Raw genomic sequence first — 26,967 nt, 5'->3', positions numbered from 1 at the left:
ATTCACTTTCTGGGAACATTGGTTTGTTTGTTTTTTAGCCTTTTTGGAGATTTCTTTACTGCTCCGGGTTAAATAAAGAAGCCTTCAGTTTAACCCGACGTTTTCTTAATGCTATATGTATTGCAGTTGTCAAGGCAAATACAACCGTTTTTTACCTTTTTGTAAAATAAGTTGTCTCATTTGCCAAACTGGGTCCTGGGCGGCCCAAGCTTTGTCCCGCTTTTGCTGCAAAAGATTGACACAGCTGCCTCTCTGAAATGTGCATTTTCTGAGGTGTTCTCTTTTAAATTCGTGCTTGCCGCCTTAAATCCTAAGGAATAAAGAGGGCCAGTTTTAAGACTTTTGGAATGAGCTGAAACTACAACTCCCAGAATCCCAGCGACTCACGGGAAAAGCGTCTACTCTCGAACAAAGTCTCCATTCAAGGCTGGCAGGCAGTAAAACGCCAGCGCGGAACAGGAGCGGGCGGCTACTCCTAACATAGCCAATGCCCTGTTGAGCAAAAAAATCATAGCTTCGTTCTTCGGCTAGAGAAAGACGAAGGACTGCACAGGATGTGCGCCGCATTAGCGAAGGTAGTTGCTATTACAACAATGAGAAGGGGGAAAAGATACATTTGTGTTTGCAAAGCCAGCTGCCTGGGGCTGGTGGGAGTTGCAGTCCAAAACATCCGGACGACAACACGTTGGTGAAGGGTGCTTGCAAGAACACTCTGTTTGTATTTCTTTTTCTTGTTTTTCCTGAATATTCTTTCCTTGTACCCAGGCTTCCATTTGAGTTAAATACTCTGCTCAGACGAAAGCTTAATGCCCATTTTAATTCTTTTTGCTGTGACAGTTTCCCCGTTTAACTGAGCTACCCTGTACCCGTCTACCAAGAACAGAAGGATATCCTGTGAAGTGCAGTGAGGATTACTCTGAAGTATAGGATTTCAGATTGATAAACAACAAAATGGAGCAGGAGACAAAGTCAGGATGGAGTTTTGCCTTCTGGGCAACCAGGGATACACCATAAATCTTTGTTCTGTGATTTATTAAACTGGAATAATCCTGGTCCCATATCCCCATACCCTTTGGGTATTGAGACTGTGGCTCATGCAAAAGGTCCCAGGTTTAATACCCCACATCTCCCAAGACCTCTGCCTGAAACCCTGGAGAGCTGCTGTCAGTCAATGCAGTTAGATGGGCCAATAGTCTGTCATAGTATAAGGCAGTTTCCTGTGTCACTGGTTAGTCAGGATTCTAAGCTTTCTACCTATCTCATTTGTACCCACTATTTAAAAAAGGACCTCAGGGTTGTTTACAGTTCTTTTACCAGCTTGATTGTAAAACACAATAAAGTTGAAGGTCGGTTGCTGAAGCTTAACTATGCAATTGCTCGACTATGCACTTTCTCCACACACCCCCACCCCCCAATTTATTTTGCCACAATCCTTTAAGGTAAAGGTAAAGGGACCCCAACCATTAGGTCCAGTCGTGACCGACTCTGGGGTTGCGGCGCTCATCTCGCTTTATTGGCCAAGGGAGCCGGCGTACAGCTTCCAGGTCATGTGGCCAGCATGACTAAGCCGTTTCTGGCGAACCAGAGCAGCGCACGGAAACGATGTTTACCTTCCTGCCGGATCGGTACCTATTTATCTACTTGCACTTTGATGTGCTTTTGAACTGCTAGGTTGGCAGGAGCAGGGACCAAGCAATGGGAGCTCACCCTGTCACGGGGATTTGAACCGCTGACCTTCTGATCTGCAAGTCTTAGGGTCTTTATAATAGATTCTTTTTCGGGCAGAGACTATCCAGATATGATGGTTGCAGGAGATGAAGTCTAGCAACATCTGGAGGACCAGTTTTTCTGTCCCTGCAGTAAATAACTACAGGCCCAGCTTGCCTATTTTACAAAAAAAAGAAGTCACACAGCTCTAGTCCCCCACATCTGACTAAAAGTGCTAAGCAATGAGATCTTTGTCTTGCTCTGTTTTGCCATCTGATAGCTAAAAGGGTGGGATTATGAAATTTCTCCAATTGGCTGCAAGGGAAATATTCCTCCCTCTCACCCTCCCTGCAAGTTTTAGACAGTGTGAGCTGGCTTTCATTCTGAGAATCCCGCACCACATGCAGCATGGAGGCTTCTAAAAAGGTGAGATAAACATGGGTTTCTGGTAGGGGAGGCTCTGTCTTGATATCATTGCATTGTTGTGTTACTTTTCCCACACACTTTGCTATAATATTCCTCTGGAGTAGAAGCTGCTGGTCTTCAGGGAGTCCTTCACTGAAAGTTTAGAAAGTGAGCTTACATCTTATAGCTGTTCGGGATTTGCAGGGTGGGGGTGGGGGATGAGGAGGGGTCAACAGTGGAAAATGCCAGTATTTCAGAAGAAGAAATAGGAATCCACTCTTATCTAAACATGCTGTTTGCAAACTGAGTCAATTTCATTTTCAAGAGAATCACAAGACAAATGGCAAGACTGTCTTGGGCTAAAAGAAAAAAAACAAAACAAATTATCTGTTTTCTATGGACTTGGTAACTTTAAACATTTATTTTAATATTAGTGAGTCTGCTTCAATTGTAACTTTTTTTCCTTGTCCCACCCCAACCCCACTGCAGCCAGTCCTCTATACTTATTTCAGAAGTTCCTGCACCTGGAGAGTGAGAATTGGTAAGCCCAGGCATGGAATCCTATTCTATAGGATGCTGCATTTCTTCACCAAAACACAGTTAATAAGTGATTTATTAAACCACAGAGCAGCAAACATATATCGGAAAGATCAGCCATTTCTGAATATTGAAATGTGTTTTCTTTACCTGTGGTAAAGAGTGGGAGCAAATGCTAGAATTAGTTTGGTGTGGAAAGAGGAAAGCTCCTAGATTGTGTGAATACAGAGGACAAGTTTGTACTTTAAGGGTGCAACCCTATTCACACTTACCTGGAAGCTAGCCTGACTGAGCTCAGTGGTGCTTACTTCTAAGCAAACACATATAGGACTGCACTGCAAAAATGGAAAAATGTTGTGCAACCTGTGTGCAGATTGTATCTGGGAGAAAGCAGTTGCCTACAGCCCATGTGTCCAACATGTACAGCCCGTATATAGTCATACCTCATGTTACGGACGCTTCGGGTTACGTGTTTTCAGGTTACAGACCGCGGGAAACCCAGAAGTACCAGAACGGGTTACTTCCGGGTTTCACCGTTCGTGCATGCGCAGAAGCGCTAAGTTGCGCTATGTGCAGAAATGTCGAATCGCGCCTGCGCAGACACGGTGCTTCAGGATGCGGACGCGCCTCCGTCACGCATTACGTCCGCAACCAGAGGTTCCACTGTACATCAAAAGTGATGTTTCAGGCTGCAGTCCTAACCCCACTTAGCTGGAAGTAAGCCCCACTGAATTCAATAGGACTTATTTCTGAGCATACATGGTTAGGATTGCACTGTTAACGCATGAGGTTACATTTTTTATTCCTTTGCATAAAGTGCACTACATGCAGGAAGTTCTGTAATGTGCAAAGTAGCCCTCTTCTGTGGCAGAAAACATCTGTGAGACAGACCACATTTACTCCTATATTGCAATGTACGCAGTCTAGAAATTCCCAAATATTTCTGCACTCATAAGGATTTTTATGTAGCTCCTCCTCTCTTTGGCTGGTCTTTTTTATCTGAGGACTGTGATTAATTAGATACATACTTTCTACATAAAAATACTACAATCCAGATGTCTGCATTTCCTACATTCTTTAGAGGCACTCTGGAAACACTCAAGGGATGCTGGAAGACTTTGGGTTTTAAAAGTTCTGTCTGTTGAAGCTCATAACCTGATATAATTTAGCAAGATAAACAAGACTGACACTGGTTGGGGGTTACAACTATCAGTCAAAGAGAGCATCAACCATGTTAACTGAATTGCTGTCTCCAGATTGCAGAACATGGTGAAGCAGCCTGGTGTCTGGTTTGTTGTTTCAGTGTAGGAGTGGGGAACCTTTGGTCCTCCAGATGTTGCTGCACTACAGCTTCCACCATCCCTGGCCACCGACCATGCTTGCTAGGGCTGGGAGTTGTAGTTCAGCAACAACTGGAGGGTGAAAGAGTTCAGCCCTCTCTCATCCATGCTTACCTGTTGTGGAAAGTGGTAGGCACCCCTTGCTTTATATTTAAACAGAGACGACACCTGAACAGCAAACCTGTCTTCTCAAGTCACATTTAGTTTGACCTTCAGTGAGGAAGGTGAATTAGCTCCACAGAAACCACCGCTGTTGCTTTAAACATAAATGAGCACATTCCCCTTTTGAAACAAAATCCTGGTTCTCGTATTTGCTCTTAAAGCACACCTTAGTTCTTAAATCCATATTTTTACAAGTTCTTGTGATGCTGATTCTACAGATTTTTGTTGTTTGGTTGCTTCAACTTCCACAGTGCTCAGAACGTTTTAAAACAAAGTGATAAAAATATATAAATTGGAGTAGGTAGCATCCTGAAACTGTATGTCACCCTTTCTCTTGGCAGCACTGGCTCTGAAAGGAATTGCCTATGATTCAGCACCTGTCAACCTTGTGAAGGATGGAGGGCAGCAAGTAAGGAGATGGCGGGATGTGGTCTGCACAGCTGGCAGGGTGGTGCCTCTGCAAGGGGGAAGCTTTGCTCTTCTGGGCTTCAGTAGCGGAGCCCAAACGTCTCAGGAGCTGTCCTGTCTCCACAGATGACACCAGAGTACCAAGCAGTGAACCCAATGCAGCAAGTCCCAGCCCTCAAAATTGATGGCATCACCCTCTCGCAGTCGGTGAGTAAGCAATCTGTATTAATTATTTACTTGGTTCTGCTGCCCAGGCAAAGGACTTTGCACTCCAGATCTCAGGAGCGGGCTTGGGACTTGCTGGAAAGGAAGCTATCGTGAGTGGGATAGGAACACCTAGCAGCACCATTAAATGGGTTTCTTTTCACCATGAAGTTAATCCCACACTGATGTTGCTTGGAGAATCCCATCCTACCTGTGTTCCATACTGATTGTTCTGAGCCATGAGATTCGTTCCTTACATGGGATATGCTTTTACTAGCCCCCCTTCCCAGGCCATTCTTGTCTAAAAGTCTCTCAACTTATTGCAGATAGCGATAATAGAGTACCTGGAGGAGACGCGTCCAAAACCTAGTCTCCTGCCCCAGGATCCAAAGAAGAGAGCCCTGGTGCGGATGATCTCAGAGCACATTGCTTCTGGAATTCAACCCTTGCAGGTAATTGCCCAGTTGCTGGGCCTGCCTATCCATCCTTAACCCTGTTGGATCAGAGTTCACTACGGACTGCAAATGAAGCGGTGTGCCTTGTTACGAACCTCAGGCCCCAAGGAGGGCTTGTGGGAGTGGTTGGGTGCAGGGATACCAAAGGATGTCAGGAACATCAGAATGGCTAGTTCTGGTGCTTTATTAAATACATTGTAGGCTTACAGCAAAGCAGCTTGCCAGGTCTCCTAGTCTTTGCAGACATGGGACAGACACCGCAGCAAGGAAATGGCTTGTCCGCAGAATCTGTCCTGCATCTATGAAGGCTATAGACTGCTTTGCTGTAATGTTACACCTCCTTTAATAAAGCCCTATAATTGGCCGCTCTGGTGTTTTTGACACCCTCTGGTGTTCCTGCACCAAACCACTCCAACGAGCCTTCCTTTGGGCCTGTGGTACAGGACACCCCTCCCGATGGGGTTTCTCCCCTGGATATATATATATTGTAATATATAAAAGACACAGTGATAGTGCAAAAATGGGGGTGGATTTATACTGGACCAGCCACACATCGTTCCAACTGGAAGCAATTCTTCCTCAATATTACAACATTATTTTCCCCTGGAAGGGCACTTTTGCACTGCAGTGCAAAGAAAACAAACAAACTGCAACATTTGAAGTATAAAAAGTGTCAGGATGTTAGCGGAAGGTACAGGACTGGAACTGACTGAACACAAAATAGTATTATCCTGACACTTTTGCAGGTGCGAACCCTATTGTAAGCAGAATCATGCTTAACCACCCCACACCATCACGAGTGTGCAAATAATCATGAATGCACAGTAAAAAGGGCATCTTGAAGGCCTCTCCCAGGAAGGTGGGAGTAATGAATTTCTACAGATAGTATTGCAGATGACTCCTGCCCTCATACTGTATTGTACTAGTGCTCACTCAGTACCCATTGTCTGTGGCCCTCTTTGTATCTGTTCCAGACAAAAAAGTCCCTAGAGATAAAAGCAAGACAATACCTATTTGTCTTGCCTCAGCCTTAAGGTTCAAAAGACACATAACACTACAGCAGGGGTAGTGAATCTGCGGCGCTTCAGATGTTATTGGACTCTGGTTCCCATCAGCCCAGGACACCCTGACTGAGGGTCAGGGATGATGGGAGTTCCTCCCCTAGAAAGACACAGCTTAGCTACCCTTGCAATATATCATAGATTAAAGCCTCACTATCTGAATAATTGTCTTTGCCATACCTTCACACACCCCAAAAGTAGTGTTCCAACCTTCCTTCTCTTTTTATTAATATTTACTTATTAGCCACCATATAGTGAAGCTTCTGGGTGTTGTACAGTAGAGGCAATCTAACCTGCTGGCTCTTCCTACATTTTATCAGAACTTGACTGTCCTGGAGCAGTTCGGCGAGAAGAAGCAAGAGTGGGCAAAGAACTGCATTTCTCGTGGTTTCAAAGGTGAGTCCCAGGTTGAAACTTTTAGCTGGACTTTAGCCATCTGCTAGCCAGGTAGGAGGTTTTGAGAAGAAAGCTGTCCTCCTGTCTGGCTTGTACTGGAAGACACCGGTGGAACAGTTAAGCCAGTCTCCATCAATCTGGTATCCCTCCAGCTGCTTTGGATTAAGCTCCTATTAGTCTCAGGCAGCACAAGTTTAAAGAGCAGCATAAGGCTGTTTGGAAAAGGGCTTTCAAAGAGCCTCACACTGCGCTTTGAACAAAGTCCCAACAGCTGGGACTTCAAATCACAGAAGCATCTGACATAGTGATGTCAGGTGATTGGCAGGGGGGCACCCACACCTATCATTCAAATTTGACCTGGTAGGTCTGGGGAAATATGGATCTGGCCTACTGGTTTCCTCACCCCTGCATAAACATGTGGTCCAAACTTGGGTTCCTTTAGTTTAGTTCACAAGCCATAAACCAAGAACAATTGTTTGTTATAGCTCACAGTTAGTCTGGAGAGAACTAAACCATGGCCCAGTTTTAGACAACACCCAAGGCCAAGCTATGACTTAGTTCAGCACAACGCTGAAAAACAGAGGAGAAGCAAAACCGATGCAATACCCTCCTTGGGAGGTCCAGATATTTGCCATTTAATAACCAGGACATTTAACGTTCCTTTATGAAAACACTGCCAAATTTAGCAGTGTGATTTGTCTATGCTGAAAAACAAAAAGTGTGTTCTCGATTCCCAACAACATGCTGTTTTCTTTTCCTGGAGCTTTGGAGCAGATCCTGCATGAAACAGCTGGGCGCTACTGCGTTGGGGATGAGGTAAGGCAAGATGCGATCCTGTCCTCTGGCAAGGATGGCAAGAAATCACTTGTGGACATCCAGTGAAGCTGAATGTTGGGAGATTTAGGACAGCTAAAGAAGTGCTTCTTCATGCAGCCCATAGTCACACTGTGGAAGTCGCTCCCCCAGGAGGCAGTGATGGTCCCGAACTTCATTGGCTTTAAAAGAGGATTAGACAAATTCACGGAGGAGAGAGCTATTGATGGTTACCAACCATGATGGCTGTGCTGGAGGCAGCAAAGCTTCTGAATACCAGTTGCTGGAATCTACAGCAGGGGAGAGGGCTCTGGTGCTCAGATCCTGTTTGTGAGTTTCCCATAGACATCTGGTTGGCCACAGAGAGAACTGGATTGATCGACCATTGGCCTGATCCAGCAGGCTGTTCCTATGTTCTCTTATCTGTGCACTGGTATCAACGCAGAGGCCAAGTGAGTAGAGACCCAAGGACACAGTAAGCTAATAGTTTACTTATTCCTTTCTCTCCCTACCCCAGTTAACCGCTTTAGGGACCTCTCGCAAAAGGCTGAACATTACCCCCGTATTCTTGGCTACAGCAGGAGTTGAGCAACAGTGCCACCTGCTACCGTTAGCAGTCCAATCAAAATGTTACAGAATAGTGTGCGAGCTGTTACTCTGGTTGTTGTATGTACAGAAATGGGGGAGTGGCCGTTATGTTCTTTCTCCTTCCAAGGCCCCAAAGCATGTAGATCTTTTCGGATGTCTCAAGAAAACGTTAGTTGAAAGGGGTTCTTGCAAATCCAGTTCTGTTTAATGCACTTATATTCTTGCCGTCATCTCCTCCGTCCAGACCCACCTTTGCACCCAGCCAGCAGAGAATTAAAAGGGGAACAGGAGAGCAAGCCACATGCGTGCACACACCCAAATTATCAAATGCAAATCCAACATATCTGAATACAAAAATAACAATGGTTAACCAAAGTCCACACGTGCCCCCAAATTATACTGCAAATCTTATACAGTACTTCACGGCTGAAAAGGATACCTGAAAAGGACTATCTTCACCTGCAGGATGCTGCTCATTCACGTAGGTCAGTTGAAACAGCCCTGAGTGAGCCATCTAGCCCCTTTCAATGGTGTTTCATCAGCTATAGATTTTCCTGTTCCAAGTGGCCTGCCAGCTACCAAGTGCTGATTTTAATCATACCTGGTACTTTGTTTTGGTTGTTTTCATCTGCTGCTCAAGTGTGTGGCTTAATTTTTTTTTTAAAAAAAAATCCTGATCATTTTTAAATGGTTCACAATACTTTTTAAACTGTTCATATCAGCTGCCCTGAGTATTCTAATACGAAATGTAATGGCGGGGGTATAAATATCACAATAAATAAATCCATATCCAGTTAATGAGCTGAGCTACAGAAAATAGTGAACTGGAGTTTCCCAGCAAACTAATTGCAAAGCGTTACAGTACGTTTTTTAATGTCAAACCATTAAGATGTTTCTGTAAGCAGAATTTGGTATTGTATTAATTTGTCTTCCACATTCCCTGCCTCTTCTCATTGCTTTTAATATCAAACTGCTCAGCGCTGTGCCTCCCATCGGATCATCGCCATCACATGACGCCGAACACTTTTTTGATTCCAGCATTGCAGGGGTTTGGCTAGATGACCCTCGGAATCCCTTCCAACTATACAATTCTAAGATTCTGATACATTAGATAGAAGAGGAGGCAGAGAGACTTCTCCACTGTCATTCCACCAGTCTCTGAGCTGATATTCCAGCCACATCAAAATGTCACCACTATAATTTAACTCTGAGAAAACACAATCCTGCTAGGTTGAAAAGCTGAAGGGCTCTTGAAACTGCTTTAACATTTCTTTCTGCTTTTCTGCAGGTAACCATGGCTGACCTTTGCTTGGTTCCCCAAGTTTTCAATGCCGGGAGGTAAGCAGAACTATGACTTGCTAGTTGCTAGGGCTACTGGTGTGACCCCATTGGCCTAGTTGGCAGTCATACATGGGGTGGGAGGATAATACCTACTGAAGTAGCAGACAAATTGGATAAACTTTCTGCATTGGGATTCTACTTCCAGAAAGCGTTGGGGAGGAAGGGAAGTCAGGAGAAGTGCAATGCTGTTATGTTTTATATTTCGACATTCATGTATTGTATGAAGCAATGGGCGATATCTGTATGAAGTCACGGTGCTTAAAAATAAACCCACTGAAATAAGATGGCTAAAATGACTTAGGTCTGCTGACTTAGATGGGTGTACTCTGAATGTGCCCAACATTGCTTATCACTTTGTGTTTATTAAGAAAAATAGAAAATTAAAAAGTGCAGCGTTCCAATCTACACTTGGAAGGCAGGCAGTGAGTCTTCCCAGTTCAAGATGACACGTGAAACACCACCCTCTCACCTAAACAGCCCAGAACTAGGATGTCCACTAGACTTTTGTCTTCCACATCCTAGTTCTTGTTTTTGTAGGCCAAAAACATCTGGAGGGCCAAGGTTGAGGAAGCCTGGCCTAAATGCACCTACTTTGGTTGCCGACATCTAGCTACACAAGATGCTCAGTGCATCACTGGCAATCGGAACAACCATTTTTGTTCATTTAATAGCAAGGATGAGGGAACCAAAGTAAATGCAGGGGAGGGGAAGATTAGCCCTTCCCTCCCCAGCCAAAATCCCAGTGAATCCCACCCTCCCCTTGAAATGCATGCTACAATTAATGGGGGGGGGGGGAAGCAGTTGCACCAATGAAGCTTTTGTGCAAGAGCTTATTTTCACTGGATCATGGCTTCTGGGTGGAACATTTATTCTCAGAATATATTGCTATTATGGATAGGGGAAATATTTGATTTTGTTTGCATTTAAGGGCAAATCTGCACTTTCTGAAACAATACGAGAGCCGAAACAAAGCCATCCTTAGAAATTCACACTTCTCCCAGTTTTGTGGTGCGTTTCTCCCACCAAGTGATGTGCACAGAAATGCAGATACTGGGGTAGGGTGTGCATGAAAATGTGTATGTTGGTGAAAAAAACATACAAAAATGCATTAAATTAGGGGAAACTGATTTGCAAAACTGCAGTTGGGGAAACTGTGTCTGTGCGTGTGCGCACACACACACACACACACACACATTAGGATGCTGATGAATTTTTTATTATCAAATTGCTGTGGGAAAATGAAGTACTATTTAAGATTGGGAAAATGAGAAACAGAGAACCAAAATTGACACATTTGTCTACCCCTAATCACTACATTAACTACCACAACCTCTATGTCTAACTATTCATTTGTCTTGGCAGGTTTAAAGTGGATCTTACGCCATTCCCCACAATAAACAGAATCAACAAAGCTCTATTGGAATTGGAAGCATTCCAAACCAGCCAGCCATCACGGCAGCCAGATACCCCTTCAGAACTAAGAGTCTAAAGCTTCCCCATTTTTTTACTGAGGAAGATTTGGGCCTAACCTTTTTAAAAAAACTGATTATCTTGTGAACTGCCCTGAGACAGGTGGTATATAAATTTAATTAATTAATTAATTAATAATAGTAATAGTAATAATAATTTGCCCATAAAGGGACTCTATGTGCCACCATCTAGGAAGAACCACAACTTGAATGATTTCCTGCTAAGAGAGGGAGATGCACTCCACCAGCATGGTTTATTCTGGTTTTATTCTGTGAACAGCCCTGAGACCCTCGGGTATAGGGCAGTATATAAATTCAATAAATAATAATAGTAAATAATAATGATGATAATAATGCAACTACATTAAAGCACTTAACAAGACCTAACCTTTGGTCATGTTTTGACAATTGTAAAAGGAGATTAAAAGAAAAAAAGTGTTTCTGACTATTCTGTGTGTGAAGTTCATTTGATATTATCTTGCTTGTTATAATCTAGGTGGCCAAGGTACCATCCTGCTGGCTGGACTGCACAAAAATTTAGACAAAACAGCAGCTTAGCTACTTTATAAAAATAACTTCAGTAGCACCCCAGGCAGCAAGCAAGCAAGCTTTTTTTTCTGTCCGAAGGCCTAAATCATAAATCCCATTTATTTATGTTGTAGAAGTAAATGAGAAAGCCTTCTGCATAGGAGACAGCTGCTAAGATGCATAATTGCGGATAGATCTATGGGATCAGGGCTGCCAGACTCAAGGCAAAAGTAGTGCCTGCCAGCCAAATTAAGCCCACGGCCGCAGCATTTCAACAAAGCAAAGAAGTTATGGTGAAAATGGGAGTTGGTGCAATACACTGGCAGGATCTAGGCATCTTCTGAATCCCCCAGAGGCTGAAGTTTTTCCTCGGAGAGGTCAGAACACACTTCTTTGAAGCGTTAATTAGGAGTGTGTATACTTTGTACTTTAAAAAAAAAAGTAATTCTACAGCAAGAAAGAGGCGGATTACGTGTGTATAAATTAAATGTGCATAATTTAGGAGGTTCTTGGAATGCGATTGCTTCTCTCCATGCCTCCAGCAAAGTTTCAGAGCATAAATAGAACAAAGACAGATTCTTTTTATCACAACTCTTGTGCATGCTTTATTACACAATTTGGGTTTGGATTATATTTTTTTTTGCTGGGGAGGTGGGTGGGGCTTGGCCAAACTGACAGGGGACAGAGGATTAAAAATAGGAACATAATAGAATGGGAAGAAACAGGAGCAAGGAGGAAAGGTATAGAACTGCATTGGTATAATCCAGCTGTCAAATATCTGAAGCCCAGCCTATATGCCCTTCAGTTTATAAACATCCCGCAGTATTTCTTCATTCATTTTCAGGGTACTTTCCTCTCCACCAGCAAGGATTAAGCTGAGGCACTATTACATCCAAGACTGACTGATTAGGGCATGTCATAGAATATGGGGTTCAAGAGGAGCAACTGTGAGGGATGGGGGAGATTACACTGAAGTGACAGAGTGCAAAAATGCAAACACTAAAGTAAAAACCCTCTGCCTGATCTCCTGAAAACCCACTTTGTTTCTCCTACATGGGATGAAACCAGCAGGAAGATCAGCAAAGTATTCAGAGAGGGATGATGTTGTTTTCACAACCTCTGTTCGCACTGGCAGTCTTGTACCCATCCACTTGTACTCTTCCAATATTCAGTCTTTCTGATCTTGCCTTCTTGGTCTAGACGCAGGACTCCCAATGACTCAAGCAGGGTCCAGGGAAGATCTCGTCACCTCAAGGTCCAGCTGCAGCTTGCTTGTACTATTGTAGAACTTGCCAGCACGGTCTGACCCCCCGAAGACCAGAACCGTGCATGCATTGTGCTTGCCCTGGTTCTCCTTATCTGCATCCGTCTGGGGGGCATAAGTCAGGTTGAGCAGTGTGTGACCTGCCCGGGGCACAGAGCAAAGGTCACTATGCTTGACTGCACTCCAAGTCAAGGTATCTGCAATGGGAAAGGGTTAATGGGTGGTAGCAAACCTCCACGTCTTGAGGGAGCACTGGTAGCAAAAGCGCCGCAAGGACTTACCGAGATGGAATGTGAATGCATCCCGAAAGGCTCCTCTGACACCACAGCCTCCGCTTATCAGCACTTTCTGATCAGACACTGGAATGGCCGCATGGAAACTGGAAGCAGAAGATGGATTCTTAAGGATTAGAATAAAGCGAAAGTGAGAGCTTGTACCCAGTTGCTCACTTCCTGCCTGGCCATCTAGGGTCATTGTCTCGCCCACCCAGCTAATATGCCCCCCCCCCCCAATGCCGCAGTCTGGCTCTCCCATTTTCTTCAAATGTATTGTGTAGCCATCACCAACTTCTATAGACTTATCTGGAGTCCATAACATCACATCATCCACTTGCATGATCGTAAGGCAACATGGCGGCTAGGAGCAGGCCATCTTGATGCGGCAGATAATGATAGTGGAAGGTGAGGAGGAAAAGGCTAGGGTGTGTCTGGTGTAACTTACATGGGATATGTTTTTTGAAAGCAGAAGGCTCATCTCTATCCCCAACTCTGTTTTACTCAAACTTGCAACTCTGTTCTACTCAAACTTGGTCCATCTCTGTACAAATTCTGATTTGTTCCGCATTTTTCAGAGGAAATATCATCCATGCAAAAATGTTAAGAGCTTTTAAAAAAGTGATCTCACCCAAAAAAGAACTGTTCACTTTTATGAGGTAATGTGAGGACTGCCTTTTAACCTCCCCACACTCCTACTTTCAGGGTGGGTTAACAGCTGCTTGGAGCAGCTACAACAGCACTTGAAGACTCCTCCCTGCCAATCCACTCCTTAAAGAGCTACTAGCTGTTTGAAGCTGGAGGCAAGTGTAAGCTTTGCCTCTGGGTCATCATGTGATGCAGTGATGAGTCTCTCACATCAAATACTGCAAGAAGAAAAAGGTGGCTGCTACCATAGATCACCTGCCTAGGAGCTTAGATATAGGCAGGAATAATAATAATAATAATAATTTATTATTTGTACCCCGCCCATCTGGATGGGTTTTCCCAGCCACTCTGGGCGGCTTCCAACAAAGATTAAAAATACATTAAAATGTCACACATTAAAAACTTCCCTGAAGCCTTCAGATGTCTTCTAAATGTCAGGTAGTTGTTTATCTCTTTGACATCTGATGGGAGGGTGTTCCACAGGACAGGCGCCACTACCGAGAAGGCCCTCTGCCTGGTTCCCTGTAGCTTTGCTTCTCGCAGTGAGGGAACCACCAGAAGGCCCTCGGCGCTGGACCTCAGTGTTCGGGCAGAACGATGGGGGTGGAGACACTCCTTCAGGTATACTGGACCAAGGCCATTTAGGGCTTTAAAGGTCAACACCAACACTTTGAATTGTGCTCGGAAATGTACTGGGAGCCAATGTAGGTCTTTCAAGACCGGTGTTATGTGGTTTTGGCGGCTGCCCCCAGTCACCAGACTAGCTGCCACATTCTGGATTAGTTGTAGTTTCCGGGTCACCTTCAAAGGCAGCCCCATGTAGAGCGCATTGCAGTAGTCCAAGCGGGAGACAACTAGAGCGTGCACCACTCTGGCAAGACAGTCCACGGGCAGGTAGGGTCTCAGCCTGCGTACCAACAGCTTGAAGGTTTCACCCATTAAATCAGGGATGTGGAGCCTGTGTCCTTCCTGATATTGTTGGGCTTCAGGTCCCATCATCCCTGATCATTAGCCAAGCTGGCTGGGGGCTGATGGGAGCTGGAGTGCAGCAGCACCAGGAGTGGGAGAGGATACAGGTTCCACGTTTCTGCAGTAAAATGATCAAGGATTGGTTTCCTCTTGTCAACTAACAGGCTTCTGAGAAGAGCAGCACACGCAAGTTTAAAGCTCTGCCTTTTTCTAGCCCAGGCTCCAGGGACGCCAACTCATGACTGACAGCAGCCCTTCAAACATGCACCTCAGACCCCTTTCCATTACAATCACTGGCATTGTGATTGCAAGAGAGCCCCATAATCTGCTCTTACCTGCGAGCTGAAGGTTGTCCAGAGAGAAAAGGAACTGAAATGTACTCCATGAAACCTAGAGGCACATGGGGAAAAGTGGAAGATTTCAGATGCAACAAACTTCTTGGGGGAAATAAAGTTTGTGGTACCTTAAAAACACTGAACATTACTACAGCAGAAGCTTTTGTGGGCTAGAGTTGGCTTCATCAGACAGAAAGAGGAATGTAAACAATGGTATCAATTTGTAAAGAAATGCAAAAAGGTCTGACTAGTGACCATTCATAAACCAACTATAGAATTTAGATCATCACAGGCTTTACTTTTTATCCACTTCCGCTCCACTCACACACCCACAATAACTTTGTTACACTTCAAGGTGCTACTGGGTTTTGTTGTTTTTGCTGAAATAGACTTCACACAGTTTCCTCTCTGGATGGGAATTGCAGCAGCTTATTGCATATAATGCAGAAATGTCTGAAAATGCATCTGGCCATAAATCCGGTTACAGCACCAATAATCTTACAATGGCCAGTAAGAGGTCATTTTTGATCCATTCTCCAAAAGGTTTTGAGGCAAAGTCGCTGTTCGCTAGCATCAGTCTTTCCTCACACCAGTGTGCAATATATACCAACTTCTGACATCTCCCGCCTCAAGGGATTCCTTTAACCTCACCAGGCGGTGGACTTCAACTCTATCCAAATTGAGAGAGGGAATGGCAAAGTTCTTACCCAGATCTAGGATGTGTGTGTCGTTCAGGTAGAAGGAAGTCTTCTGGCCCCCAAATATGATCAGTTTGTTCCTCAGCAGAGTAGCTGAATGGCTTTGAGAAAGCAAGGAAAGACAGTGAACAAGGAAAACGTAGGAAAATGAAACAGTCCCTGCAACATCTATAGCTAGAAATCCACTTTATGTCTTACATTTTTGAATGATTTTTCCTAGCTTCAGTCAATCTCAGTGGCCATTCTGGGGCAACTACAGGGGCTGTATATGAGTAGCTCCATCATTTCCAAAGCTAGCAAGGCATTTGGTGGAAAGAGGCCAAAAGTTTGGCCAGCTCCAGCAACGCCTTAAAAGCAAATTATGGTGTTCCAATATCCAATAGCAACTTTCAAAACTAAAGTTTTAATATGAGACATCAGCTGCATTAAGCCTTTCGGTAGCATCAGAAGAATAAAGTTGCTCTTCTTTCGGTAGCAGCAGAAGAATAAAATGTGTGAGTTGGTTTTAGATGTAATAATGTTTATGCTGTAATTTTTTAAAAAAATCTCTATTGACATAAGCTGGCCTGCAACCTTAGGCTGTGTTCATACTCCAGTTTACTGTGCATTCACTGAGTTTCCGGTGCTGGTTTATAATCTGTGTTCACATGACGTTATCCAAAATGCATTATGTATCTTGTACTTTGTTATAAGATACTACTGTTTGGTGTATTGTTTCTCAAACCAGCTTCACGTGATTGGAATCCTTATGCCTCTTGTCTTTGGCGAAGGTGTGAAAGCATCCCTGTGGGAAATCACTGGAATCTATGGCAGTAATGTGAACACAGCCCTAGAGTGGAGGGCAGGATATAACCCCCTCAAAAAAAGACATACATAAACATAATGTAATGTGAACCATGGAACACAAAAGGCTTTTTTACTAGAGAAATGCATCAAGTAAACACAAGTTTTACAGCACTGCCTGAGTAGATTCGCCAAGATTTTATCTAGATTAAGAACAAACTCATCAACTCATCAGATGTGACAGAATTTCCCCCATTTGATAAAGTTAAAAGTTTTATTTAAGCAACGTATTAGGGAATGTGTAATTTGGTCCAGAGACCTATAGATCCAACTCCTAAGCTGATCTCTGCAGAATGAGAAGAAGCTTCTATTAATTCCTTCTCTTGACCAACAGGTTTTTGTGAATTCTCTGATTAAGAGAACTGAAAAGTCTTTAGCCAAAACACATAAACTCCCATGCTGGAGGTAAGGAAAAGTTTGTCAAGATTTACACAGCTGATATCAATATTAGTATATGAGCCTGGTCCTAAAACCTGCAAGAGGCACCCACTCCACTTGTGAAATGAGGCTCTCATACTTCTTTCCCATCTGTCACAGTCCCCCTGCAAGCTGATCCTGAAACTGCATGCCCCCTCGGCATGCAGTAAAGTTATGCAGCCCACATGAGACACCTTGGATCCAAGCCATAGTCTTGCCTTCTACTGCACAGGGTTTTAAAAATGGCATTGTAAGCTTCATTCTGGGTGTGAGAGAATAAAACACTCCCAAGGAATTCCAGGCAGAGAGGATGTCTGAATGCACTTAGTATGTGAACAAGATAGGAGGTTTCTGAGGGGCCCTCAGTTTGAGGGGCAGAGTTTACACAGACTCCCTTGGCATTATAAAATAAAGTACCGTATTTTTCGCTCTATAACACGCACCCGATCACAACACGCACGTAGTTTTTAGAGGAGGAAAATCCGTAGGCATGCCACCCGTAGGCATTCCCTCCATAACACGCACAGACATTTCCCCTTACTTTTTAGGAGGAAAAAAGTGAGTGTTATGGTGCAAAAAATACGGCAAATACCCACAGGAAAATGTACAAATGTTTTCACAGAAAGCACTAATTACGCTATTTCCCACTGCCAAGGAAATAAAATAAAAATGAGAGCAATGAAGGAGTTGTCCAATATCACACTTCAGTGAGAAAAATCAAGAAATCAGCACTAAGCTGATTCTCCTCATTGAAGCAAAGAAGACTTACCCAAGCCTAGGCAAAGGCTTCTCCCCCTCAACAATGGGTTGATACCAGATCTCATACTCGGGGTTGAAAACAAAGAGTGTGTTGCTGCAAGCTCCCATCTCCAGGGATGACATTTTAGGGAAAGCTCCTCCGAAGACAAATAGCTCCTTTCGGTAGATGGTTGCACTGTGGTAAGCCAGCGTTGGCACTTTACCCTTAGCCTAAGGAAGAGATCACCGGTCACTGTACAGGCCTGGCATTTTAGGCTGACTTAGCATCAGCACCACAGACAGCTCCATTGCTGGCAGCATCAATGAACACGATTCCTCCCCTTTCCAATGCCAATAGACCTGACAGCAGCTGCCTCAATCGCTCCCCACCTGAGCTGTGATCCACCACTCTCTTACATGGAGGGGAGGTTCTTACAAAAGTGGGGAAGACTCAGGAATAAAGACACCTTCTCAGATGGCCTGCTCTTTTTTTAAGATTCTAAATTCTTGAGCATGGGTAGGCAAACTAAGGCCCGGGGGCCAGATCCGGCCCAACCGCCTTCTAAATCCGGCCGGCAGACGGTCCAGGAATCAGCGTGTTTTTACATGAGTAGAATGTGTCCTTTTATTTAAAATTCATCTCTGGGTTATTTGTGGGGCATAGGAATTCGTTCATTATTTCCCCCCCAAAAAATATAGTCCAGCCCCCCACAAAGTCTGAGGGACAGTGGACCAGCCCCCGCTGAAAAAGTTTGCTGACCGCTGTTCTTGAGGTTTGGGGGGTGTATGTTTTAAATTCCACATACTACATTGTTGTAAATTGCATTGGTGAAAACCGGGACACAATTTAAAAACAAAGGAATGGATGTCTCTTTGTTGCTCAAAGCTTTGTTTCTCTTGCGACTCACAGACACATGAAGCCACTTCCAAGACGCTGTGTCCAGAACATGGATGTTGCTGTAGCGCTTTGCCTCCCTCATACCCCCGAAGATGTAAATGCGCTTGGTCTCTGGGTCATATGTGGCACTGTGGCCCCTTGAACACTGTGGCATGGAACCTGGTGCTGGGAGATCCATGGGGAACCAGAAGTCATTGTCTGCGAAATCAGCAACAGAAGTGAAGACTCAAGATGTGCAAGAGGGTAGGGGGAAAGTTGCACAAAGTAGTCGCCAACATGCTAAAAGCAAGTTAGATCCAGCCACTTTCAAGTTCAGATCACCAGGCATGGCAGACACCCCTTTAAGAACTACTATCCCCATATAGGAAAAACCGATTCCAATTCAGTTTCCCTCTGATCAGTTGCAGACAGTGTCAACATGTACATCACTGCAAGCAAAGAAGCATCTCACCAATTTCCAGTTTCCACAGGGCATCTTGGCAAAATTGTTGATTAGTTCCTTCGCCACCAATCAGAACAGCAGTTTCAGGGTCACTCAGGCACATGGCATGACACCACCGAGGGCTTGGACATACTGCCAAGAGATGCAGGAGCGGAGACAACAGAAACATACCACAGAATCCATCTCATTTCATTGCGGGAGCGTCATTTGGGAGAACTTCCTCCTGAAACCTACAGCATGACTGATTCTGGCTGCTACCCTTAATGTGGAATTGCCATTGTTCATTCACTCACTTTTTACAGGGTATCTAAAGGACATCATCAAATCAATACCCTCCAGTGCTTTCTCTTGTTCCTCAAACCACAGAAAATCCTGCACAAACTCCACATATGTAGATGGTCTTAAAACTAATCTTCCATTTTTCCCAGAGCTTCAGTTTAGATACATCAGTGACACTGCAGGTAAATGAAGTTATAGCCATGCCGGCACCATTACCTTTACGGTCAAGCACCATTTCGTCATTTTTCTATTCTATCTTTTAATTAACACCCATGCTCTTTGCGCTACTTTTTTCCCAACTTTTTAAAGGAATTCTTGGAAGTAATTACCAAATTGCTCTTTAAAACAATAAACTCTAGAATAACTGCTTTTTAAAAGGTGGCTCAGTTGTATTCTGTCTTTCCCTCCCTAGGACTCAGGGTAGACTGAACATAGTGAGATGTCCACATACAAGAATTAATGGGTGAGGTTCAACTAATGACTTCTGTCAATGTAAGCCTTGCACAAGGGCTTCTGCTTACAGAATGAGGCTACTCCCCACCTTCCACCTGCATGCCCCCCAAAATTGGCTTGAGGGGCGGGGGGTCAGGAGAACTTCCAGAACAGCACATAGGGAGAGGAGAGGGGGGATTGTTCCTTACAACAAGCTGAAATGCTAGCCCTGACAAAATGATCACCTTAGCACGACATGGAATTCCTCCCACTATACCCTCAAAACACAGGAAGTCGGTTGCAATGCCACATGTAGCTCACAGTGGAAGAGCAGTACTGGGTATTACTAGGAGCTGCTGTTCTGGAAGCACTGAATGAATTCCAACAAATTGTTCAAGGAACAGGTATTTTACCTTGCAGCTCTTTAACTTCCAAGTCTGCAGAGAGAGAAAATGTTCCGAGAGATTACTATTCTTGTGCAATGCTCCCTTCAAACTGATTTTCAATGGGTCATGCATTTATATTGGAAAAAAGAAAAGATGCTATTTCATCATAAGCAAAGAAGTTATGATACTGTATCTGGTGAAATGCTTTAGAATGCACGCTCAGTAATTTAACATACATTTTTTGCACACCGACGGCCAAACCACACATTAACATTGGTAATGCATGATTCCCACCCCACCCTCAAACTATAAATACCAGCAGTGAGGGAGACACTATCAGAATCAGGTCTGCAGCATGTAGTGGGATTAGCTCTTTCCTATCATGTTGTGGCTCTGATCAGCAGTCACCTGCTAAAGCCATTATTTGGCACAGGGAGGAACACCACCATTGGTGCCAATCTGGCAACAGTTTTTCGACTGCATGGAAATGATGACTGGCCAGGAAGTTAAAGAACAAATTGGAGGTTGTCTCCATAAGCTGCAAGCCCAAATGCAAACATCACTGATATCATCAAGTATGTAACTCTCTGCTAGGTATCTTCCCCAACTCCTATGCATCAGGAAAAATTCATATAAATTAGAGCATTCTGAATGTGTGTTGACAGGATGTATGCGGGTTCTGGCATGTGCTAAAGTCTTGTATTTTACAACATCACTGGAAAGTTTCTGAAAAGGAGGCCAAGCTAGTAGGATAAGATGGGGGCGGGACTGGACATTGTACATTCATGGGAGCACAAATACTCCTCCCTGTCCCAGAATACTATACAATTACAAGCTAATTTGGTCTCGGAAACTAGACATCACTCCTGCTATAGATTTACTAACCTTCAGATTCCTGCTGTCTGTTGGATGCCAGAAGTTCAAAGAGAACCCTCCTGGTCTTTAGGCGAGCTGAATTAGATGTACATGTTTTATTCCTGGCCTCCTCACAGTCCACCGATGCAGCAGTTGTTTCTGGAGCAGGAAGCATAAGCAGTGTTTCCATGGGTGGAGAGAACTCCTTCCTTTCAAGCACAGGCTCTTTAACAGGCATCGCTGAACTCCCATTCTTAGACTGCTCCACAAAGAACAGAATTAGATCGGGATCAGAAATCATTCGAACAAAACGACTGGGCCTAATGAAAAGGGCTCACTGAAGGCATGCACTACAGACAACTCCAGTTTTCCCTGGGCTGCCCTAGACAAGGGGTAGCCAACGTGGTGTCTTCCAGATGTTGTTGACTACAATTCCTATCAGCCCTGACCATTGGCCATACTTGCTGGAACTGGGAGTTGTGTTGCCCAACATCTGGAGGGTCCCATATTGACTATTCTTACCCCATATGCTTTGCTCCTGTTCTGTCCAGCTTGAGAGTTTCCCCCAAAGCATCTGGTAAATCACTGTTGGAAGTAGAAGGTATGGTCCAGCAGGGTTCATCAATGGCCCAAGCACTTATAGAATCATAGAACCCAACTCGCTCAATCTTCCTCATAAGGCTTGGTTTCCAGACTCTTGATCATCTTGGCTGCCCTCCTTTGCGTACATTCCAGCTTGGCTATAGCCTTCTTAAATTGTTACACCCAGAACTAGACACAGTATTCCAGGTGTGGTCTGACCAAGGCAGAATAGAGCGGTACTATTACTTCCCTTGATCCAGACACTCTACATTTGTTGAAGCAGCCTAGAATAGTATTAGCTTTTTTTGCTGCTGCATCACACTGTTGACTCATGTTCAGCTTGTGGTCTACCTAGATCCTTTTCACATGTACTACTGGCAAGCCAGGTGTCCCTCATTATATTTGTGCAGCTAAATATTCCTGCGTTAAGTGTAGAACTTGTGATTTGTCCCTATTGAAATTCATTTTCTTCATTCGGGCCCAGTTCTCCAATCTATTAAGGTTATCTTGAATCCAGATTCTGTCTTCTGCGGCATTAGCTATCCCTTCAAGTTTGGCGTCATCTGCAAATTTGTTGGGTGTGAAACGCCAAATGAAGTTTCCACTACAGAGTTTTGATCACAAACACAATCTCTGAGCAATTGCTCTAAGTCTGTGACCTAAAGCAGTCCTACAGATCACACAGAATAAGGTGGCAGAAATCTGGAAGGAACCACTTCAGATTGTAGATGTAGATATATTTTTGCACACTTTCCCACACAAAACAAAACACAAACATCCCTGTATGTAAAGAATAGGCAGAAAGGTTTCATGTAGCCCTCTCTCTGGTGTGGGGAATAGAATTACAGTGGTACCTCCGGTTACGAACTTAATTCGTTCTGGAGGTCCATGCTGAACCCCAAACCGTTTTTAACATGAGGCGCACTTTCGCTAATGGGGCCTCCTGCTGCCACCGCACCGCCAATGCGTGACTTCCACTTGTATCCGGGGGCAAAGTTCACAACCAGGAGCATCTACTTCCGGGTTAGCGGAGCTTGTTACCCGAAGCATTCGTAAGGAGGATGGTACATAACCTGAGGTTCCACTGTACTCTCCTCCTCTTCCCCATTCCCTCAGTAGGAATAATGCTTCCAGAATTCCACTACCTGTCTGTGTAACTTGTATACGGGTCATGGTCCTAGAGGTTAACAACAAGCAGTTAGCCACCAAAAGGAGAGTTCTATCTATAAACCTACCTCAGGTGGCTCATCCAATCGCTGACCTGTATCTTCTGGAAGGACAGGTGACTGATTAGGCTCTGTGGCCTGAAATGGGCGGGTGGGGGTGCTGTTGAGCAGCTAAGGAGGAGAGACACACACATCAGAACAACACTTGCAACTTGAGTCAAAAGGCAATGCACAGGTGAGTAGCCCCCTACATTGGAGGCTTTTAAAGAGAGGGAGGTATGGTTTGAAGGATGTGACGGGCTGTGTAACAGGGTAGACTGAGTGGGTATCTATCTGTTCCCTCTTTGAGTCTCTCCCTCGGTCAGATGGATCATGGTTGCCATAGCAGCAACCGGTATGCCCCTGAGCCTATCAGCGTTGCTATTAAATGCCAGGTTAGCCCATAATAAAATCTCCCTTATTCATAATTTAATTGTGGATGAGGAGGCCAACCTGGTTTGTATTATTGTACTAATTGTATAATTGCAATGTTCTGTACATGGGCTGCCTTTAAAATATGCTAGAAACTGGGAGATACGAACATATTTCACCCATGCTTTGTAGTCACTGGCTTCCAGCCAGTTTTCAGGTCCAAATCAAAAAGCTGGGGTATCTCACATGTAGCTACTCAATCTGTGAGATTTGTTTGTTTATAACAATTTATAGGCTGCCCTTCATCATGTTCTGTGGTAGTGGCCCAAAGGGCCATAATGAATGTAATAATGTGAAGTTCCAGAGATAGTTACATACAGCTCAATACAACAAGCAAACTATGTAACACACAAATACTACTAGGCAATAAATTAAACCTAATCAACAGCAGTCAGGAAATAGGAACAACACTACAGTAGGAAGGGTATTCTGAACTCATCCTGCAGCCCCCAAAACCTATGCAAAAGGTGCATTTTGACCCAGCGTTGATATGTATATAATGATGAGGCCAGAAGGGGAGGGCATTCCACAGCCTGGGGGCCACCACAGAGAATGTCCTCTCATGCATTCCCGCTACAAACTTGATAGGGTAGCAGAACTACCAGAGGTGCCTCTCCTGCAGATCTCAACAGCTGAACATGTCTACGAAGGAGTCACTCCTTCAGATACTTAGGGCCTATATTTGATGTTTTATTTATATTTTAGGCAAAGTATTTAAACTTTCAGGGCACATGGCCACCACAAAGCAGAATAATAGTTACACAGCATATCAATATTCATTAACAAGTGGCATTACAGGAACGGATACTTTTAAGACTTCCATTTTCATATCTGTATATATGGGTCACGTTAAAAATGAATCCACATGGACCCAGTCTCAGTAGGCAGGGAGTACAGAAATGATAAGATAGAAAACTTTCCTACCTGTTCCTCGACAGTCAAGAGAAGCTTAACAGGGTTACCATTCTCTTCCTGCTTTAACGAAGCCATCAAAACATCCACTCGCCAGTCACCTTCCCATACCAAACACCTGCTTAAGTAAAACACACTGATCACTATTTTCTTGCTCTGAGATAATTTTACTTTTATTTCAATAGCTGATAGAGTTAAATTGACAATACATTCTTAAGCTTTAAAGACTGTCCATAGCAGAACAAATGGATTTGGTAGGTTGCAATAGCACAACATCTTCATGACAGCTGCTGTAACTAATAGCATGTTGATCCCTGAAGTCTTGAGTTCAGATCCAGCCTTTGCTGGCCCTGGACACAGTCTCTGCTTTTAAAATAATTTATTCCCTCATACAGTTTTTTAAAGAACTTCCTCACAGTGTGTTTGGAAAGCACTTGGCATGCTAACAAGTATCAATACTGGCACCAAAATTCACTAATTATCTAGAATTTACCTTGTTTCAGGCCCCAGCTTGCCAATCTTTTGTGGCTTAACATTTGGATTCACTAATATTTCTACAATGATGCTTGTCTTCTGAGAATAGCGGCTCCAGTCACCCAAACCAAAGACCACTAGGTGTTTGGGCAGCGGAAGTGGTAAGTGAGTCTGGTAACATTTCTGACGGCATTTGCTTAGAGAGAAGAGAAAATATATTAGTCTCAAAAGGGATAGCATGGAAGGAAACTGAGAAGAAAGGATTCATAGTGATGGAAAACAAGAGGGGGAAAGACTGGTGCTGTGTACACACAATCATGGGTGTAGCCAGGAGGGGACAGAGGGGACAGCTGCCCTCCTAAACCAAGTACAGTAAATAAATAAAAATACTTAACTGACCAATTGTGTCGCAGATAACTCGGTTCTGCTCCAACATAAAGCCTGCCCCCCTAAAATAATTCCTGGCTACGCCCATGTGCACAATACCTGTAAAGCGCATTTGAAGCGCATTTTTCCCTCAAATAATTATGGGCACTGTAGTTAACTCTGAGGGGTAAATTACAGTGCCCAGAATTCTTTGAGGGGAAAATGTGCTTTAAAGGTATAATAGCATGTATACAGCAAAGGGATTCCTTCTCACTTGTTCCCTAAAAGAAGAAAGAGGGGTTGACAACCTGCTTTGAAATTTTGGAACTATCTTTCTAGGACAGAAGGGACCCAACTGAGGGCATTTACAAATGTGAGGCTCACACTGTGTGTAACCTGAATAGAAACCCTTCATTGTGCCAATTATGAACATTGCTTTTAAAGCGGCTTTCTTTGCATTATGTGCATGGGCTCCAGCAGTCCCCATTTACCAGGTGCAGTCTATATTCTCCAATAGCTGCCCCCATTTTATATCTTGATGGTTTTGTGGATTCCTCTAACTTCCCTTCCATCTTGCTTCCCATAATTGCCTATTCAGATACTAAACACTGTTCAATTAGTTCTAATGTATGTTGTGTAACAAAAGCAGCCAGATGCACTGTGAGATTAGACATTCTGCTGAATAAGTGGAAGTTAAAAGACCTAGACCCCTAAGGAGCTAAAATAGAGGATATGAATTTTAATGCTAATCAGTTTTCTAATACACAATGGATTCATAAAATAGTGCAAGAGAAGATACAGAAAAATGCATAAAGGGAGAAAAATCAGCAATGAAGAGTTCTGGCCAGGCCTTGACTTGGGTGGGAGAACTGGGATAATGCAGGTACACACACACTTATTTTCATATGGGAAACGGTGAAAGGTTGCAAACATCCATGCCTATTTTAAGTGCTTGTCCGCTGGTCATGCAGAAATCGGCTTTTTGCAGCATGTAGATAAGCAACACCGCCTGCAAATGTCTGCTCATCAAGCTGCTGTTAAAGGCACACGCCTACACTGGCTAGCTGAGAAGTTGGCAACCCTAACGCACCCAAAACGTTGCTAGTAGTTAGGCTCCCGGTGTCGCACAAGCCTCTTCGCTGCTTTCATGGTTGCTGTTGGTTTTCACGTGCGAAAACACCGTATCGTAAAAGTGACCTGTGAACCTGAGGCGCAGGCTTTTTGGCGCATAAATTTCCCTAAACCTTTGCCCGCTTTAACCCTCCAGGATGGCGGGAAAGGCGAGCCGCCGCGCGCAGGCCTCACCTACTGAGCTGCCGGGGCGGCTCGCGGAGAGACCAGAGGGCGTAGAAGTGGAGCTTGCCTTCCCGCCGGGAGAAATCCGCCCCTCCGCGGGGCTGCGGGGCTAGGGCGGCCTCCCCCCGCTGCCAGAGGCCTCCGGGGGCCCAGCTCCATCGCCGGCGGGGCGTCCCCAAGCCATCCAGACTCAGGAAGCTGGAAGCACCAGAGAGCATGGCAGAGGGAGCGGCGCTTTGAGGCCCAAAGGCGCCCGCCCAGACACCACGGGCGAGTCAGGGTGGCATAAGCTGCTCCTCGGTCCCAAGTCTGGGTAGGTCGACACGCTGCGGGCTTGGGTTGGGCGCGGGCACTCTGCAGCTGCTCAGAGGTGCTCTTTATTATAGCCCCGCATATTCCAGGGCGGAGCTTTTTGGTCTCAGCCAGTTTCCTGGTCCCTGTTTGATCAGTTTCAGGTGTGACAAGGCCGACCGTGCTTTATTTGCAAGGGGGTGGGGGAAAATACTTGGTGGTTTAAGGGGCAGGCTAGAAAGCTGGTGCAGTTCGGAAATATTTGACCCTCGACGCGGGTGAGGGGGGGGGGGCGCTTTTGATGGCATAGGCATGATTCCAGTTGTGAAGCGCGCACCACTGACATTTCTCCATGTATTGCAGCTGCTGCTGTATTTCTGATACAGAGGGAGCAAATAGTTGTCAGCCCTGGTTTTTAAAAAGAGGAATACTCTGAGCACCTGCACTTTCACATGCTGCAGAAATCAGCATCAGACCTGGAAACTGTTCGCTGCTGCTCCTGCCCTATGGGTGGCGGGG

The 26,967-nt window shown here is 44.5% G+C and overlaps 2 protein-coding genes across 8 annotated transcripts; one reads left to right on the top strand and one right to left on the bottom strand.

The window, feature by feature from the left end:
- The first annotated feature begins 416 nt into the window (after positions 1-416).
- GSTZ1 (glutathione S-transferase zeta 1) lies at positions 417-11,334 on the top strand. Of its 3 annotated transcripts, none has more exons than XM_081174455.1 (9): positions 417-575; positions 2,602-2,653; positions 4,493-4,560; positions 4,686-4,766; positions 5,090-5,215; positions 6,600-6,675; positions 7,439-7,491; positions 9,365-9,414; positions 10,780-11,334. In XM_081174455.1, exons 1-9 carry the CDS (start codon positions 555-557, stop codon positions 10,904-10,906), a joined length of 654 nt encoding a protein of 217 aa, XP_081030581.1. In that variant the 5' UTR covers positions 417-554; the 3' UTR covers positions 10,907-11,334. The 3 variants fall into 3 exon arrangements, with proteins under 3 accessions (XP_081030581.1, XP_081030580.1, XP_081030582.1); XM_081174454.1 differs by having other exon boundaries at positions 434-578; XM_081174456.1 differs by lacking the exon at positions 417-575 and adding an exon at positions 1,988-2,133.
- Positions 11,335-11,849: 515 nt separating this feature from the next.
- LOC308574952 (RING finger protein B-like) lies at positions 11,850-26,874 on the bottom strand. Of its 5 annotated transcripts, none has more exons than XM_081173268.1 (13): positions 26,167-26,874; positions 24,515-24,691; positions 24,034-24,142; positions 22,708-22,809; positions 20,921-21,149; positions 20,063-20,086; positions 18,948-19,070; positions 18,507-18,694; positions 17,630-17,829; positions 15,610-15,701; positions 14,903-14,957; positions 12,960-13,057; positions 11,850-12,875 (listed from the first exon to the last, which is right to left on the bottom strand). In XM_081173268.1, the coding sequence occupies exons 1-13, from the start codon at positions 26,373-26,375 to the stop codon at positions 12,634-12,636; spliced, it is 1,848 nt and encodes a 615-aa protein (XP_081029394.1). In that variant the 5' UTR covers positions 26,376-26,874; the 3' UTR covers positions 11,850-12,633. The 5 variants fall into 5 exon arrangements, 4 of the variants coding, with proteins under 4 accessions (XP_081029394.1, XP_081029395.1, XP_081029396.1 ...); XM_081173269.1 differs by having other exon boundaries at positions 24,034-24,139; XM_081173270.1 differs by lacking the exon at positions 26,167-26,874 and adding an exon at positions 25,913-26,144 and having other exon boundaries at positions 24,034-24,139.
- Between the last annotated feature and the right edge of the window lie 93 nt (positions 26,875-26,967).

This window comes from Podarcis bocagei (genome assembly GCF_964188305.1).
Source record: "Podarcis bocagei genome assembly, chromosome: 1".
NCBI classification, from domain to species: domain Eukaryota; kingdom Metazoa; phylum Chordata; class Lepidosauria; order Squamata; family Lacertidae; genus Podarcis; species Podarcis bocagei.
The sequence above is the reverse complement of the archived record's forward strand: the minus strand, read 5'-3'. Positions and strand labels throughout refer to the sequence as shown.

Coding starts and splice junctions, on each gene's coding strand:
- GSTZ1 (XM_081174454.1), top strand. CDS start 555: ATGTGCGCCGCATTAGCGAAGGTA. Junction 4,561..4,685: donor TGAAGGATGGAGGGCAGCAA/GTAAGGAGATGG, acceptor CTGTCTCCACAG/ATGACACCAGAGTACCAAGC. Junction 5,216..6,599: donor CTGGAATTCAACCCTTGCAG/GTAATTGCCCAG, acceptor ACATTTTATCAG/AACTTGACTGTCCTGGAGCA.
- LOC308574952 (XM_081173268.1), bottom strand. CDS start 26,375: ATGCTCTCTGGTGCTTCCAGCTTCCTGAGTCTGGATGGCTTGGGGACG. Junction 22,810..24,033: donor TCTTGACTGTCGAGGAACAG/GTAGGAAAGTTT, acceptor TCTCCTCCTTAG/CTGCTCAACAGCACCCCCAC. Junction 13,058..14,902: donor GGACAACCTTCAGCTCGCAG/GTAAGAGCAGAT, acceptor TTCTGCTTCCAG/TTTCCATGCGGCCATTCCAG.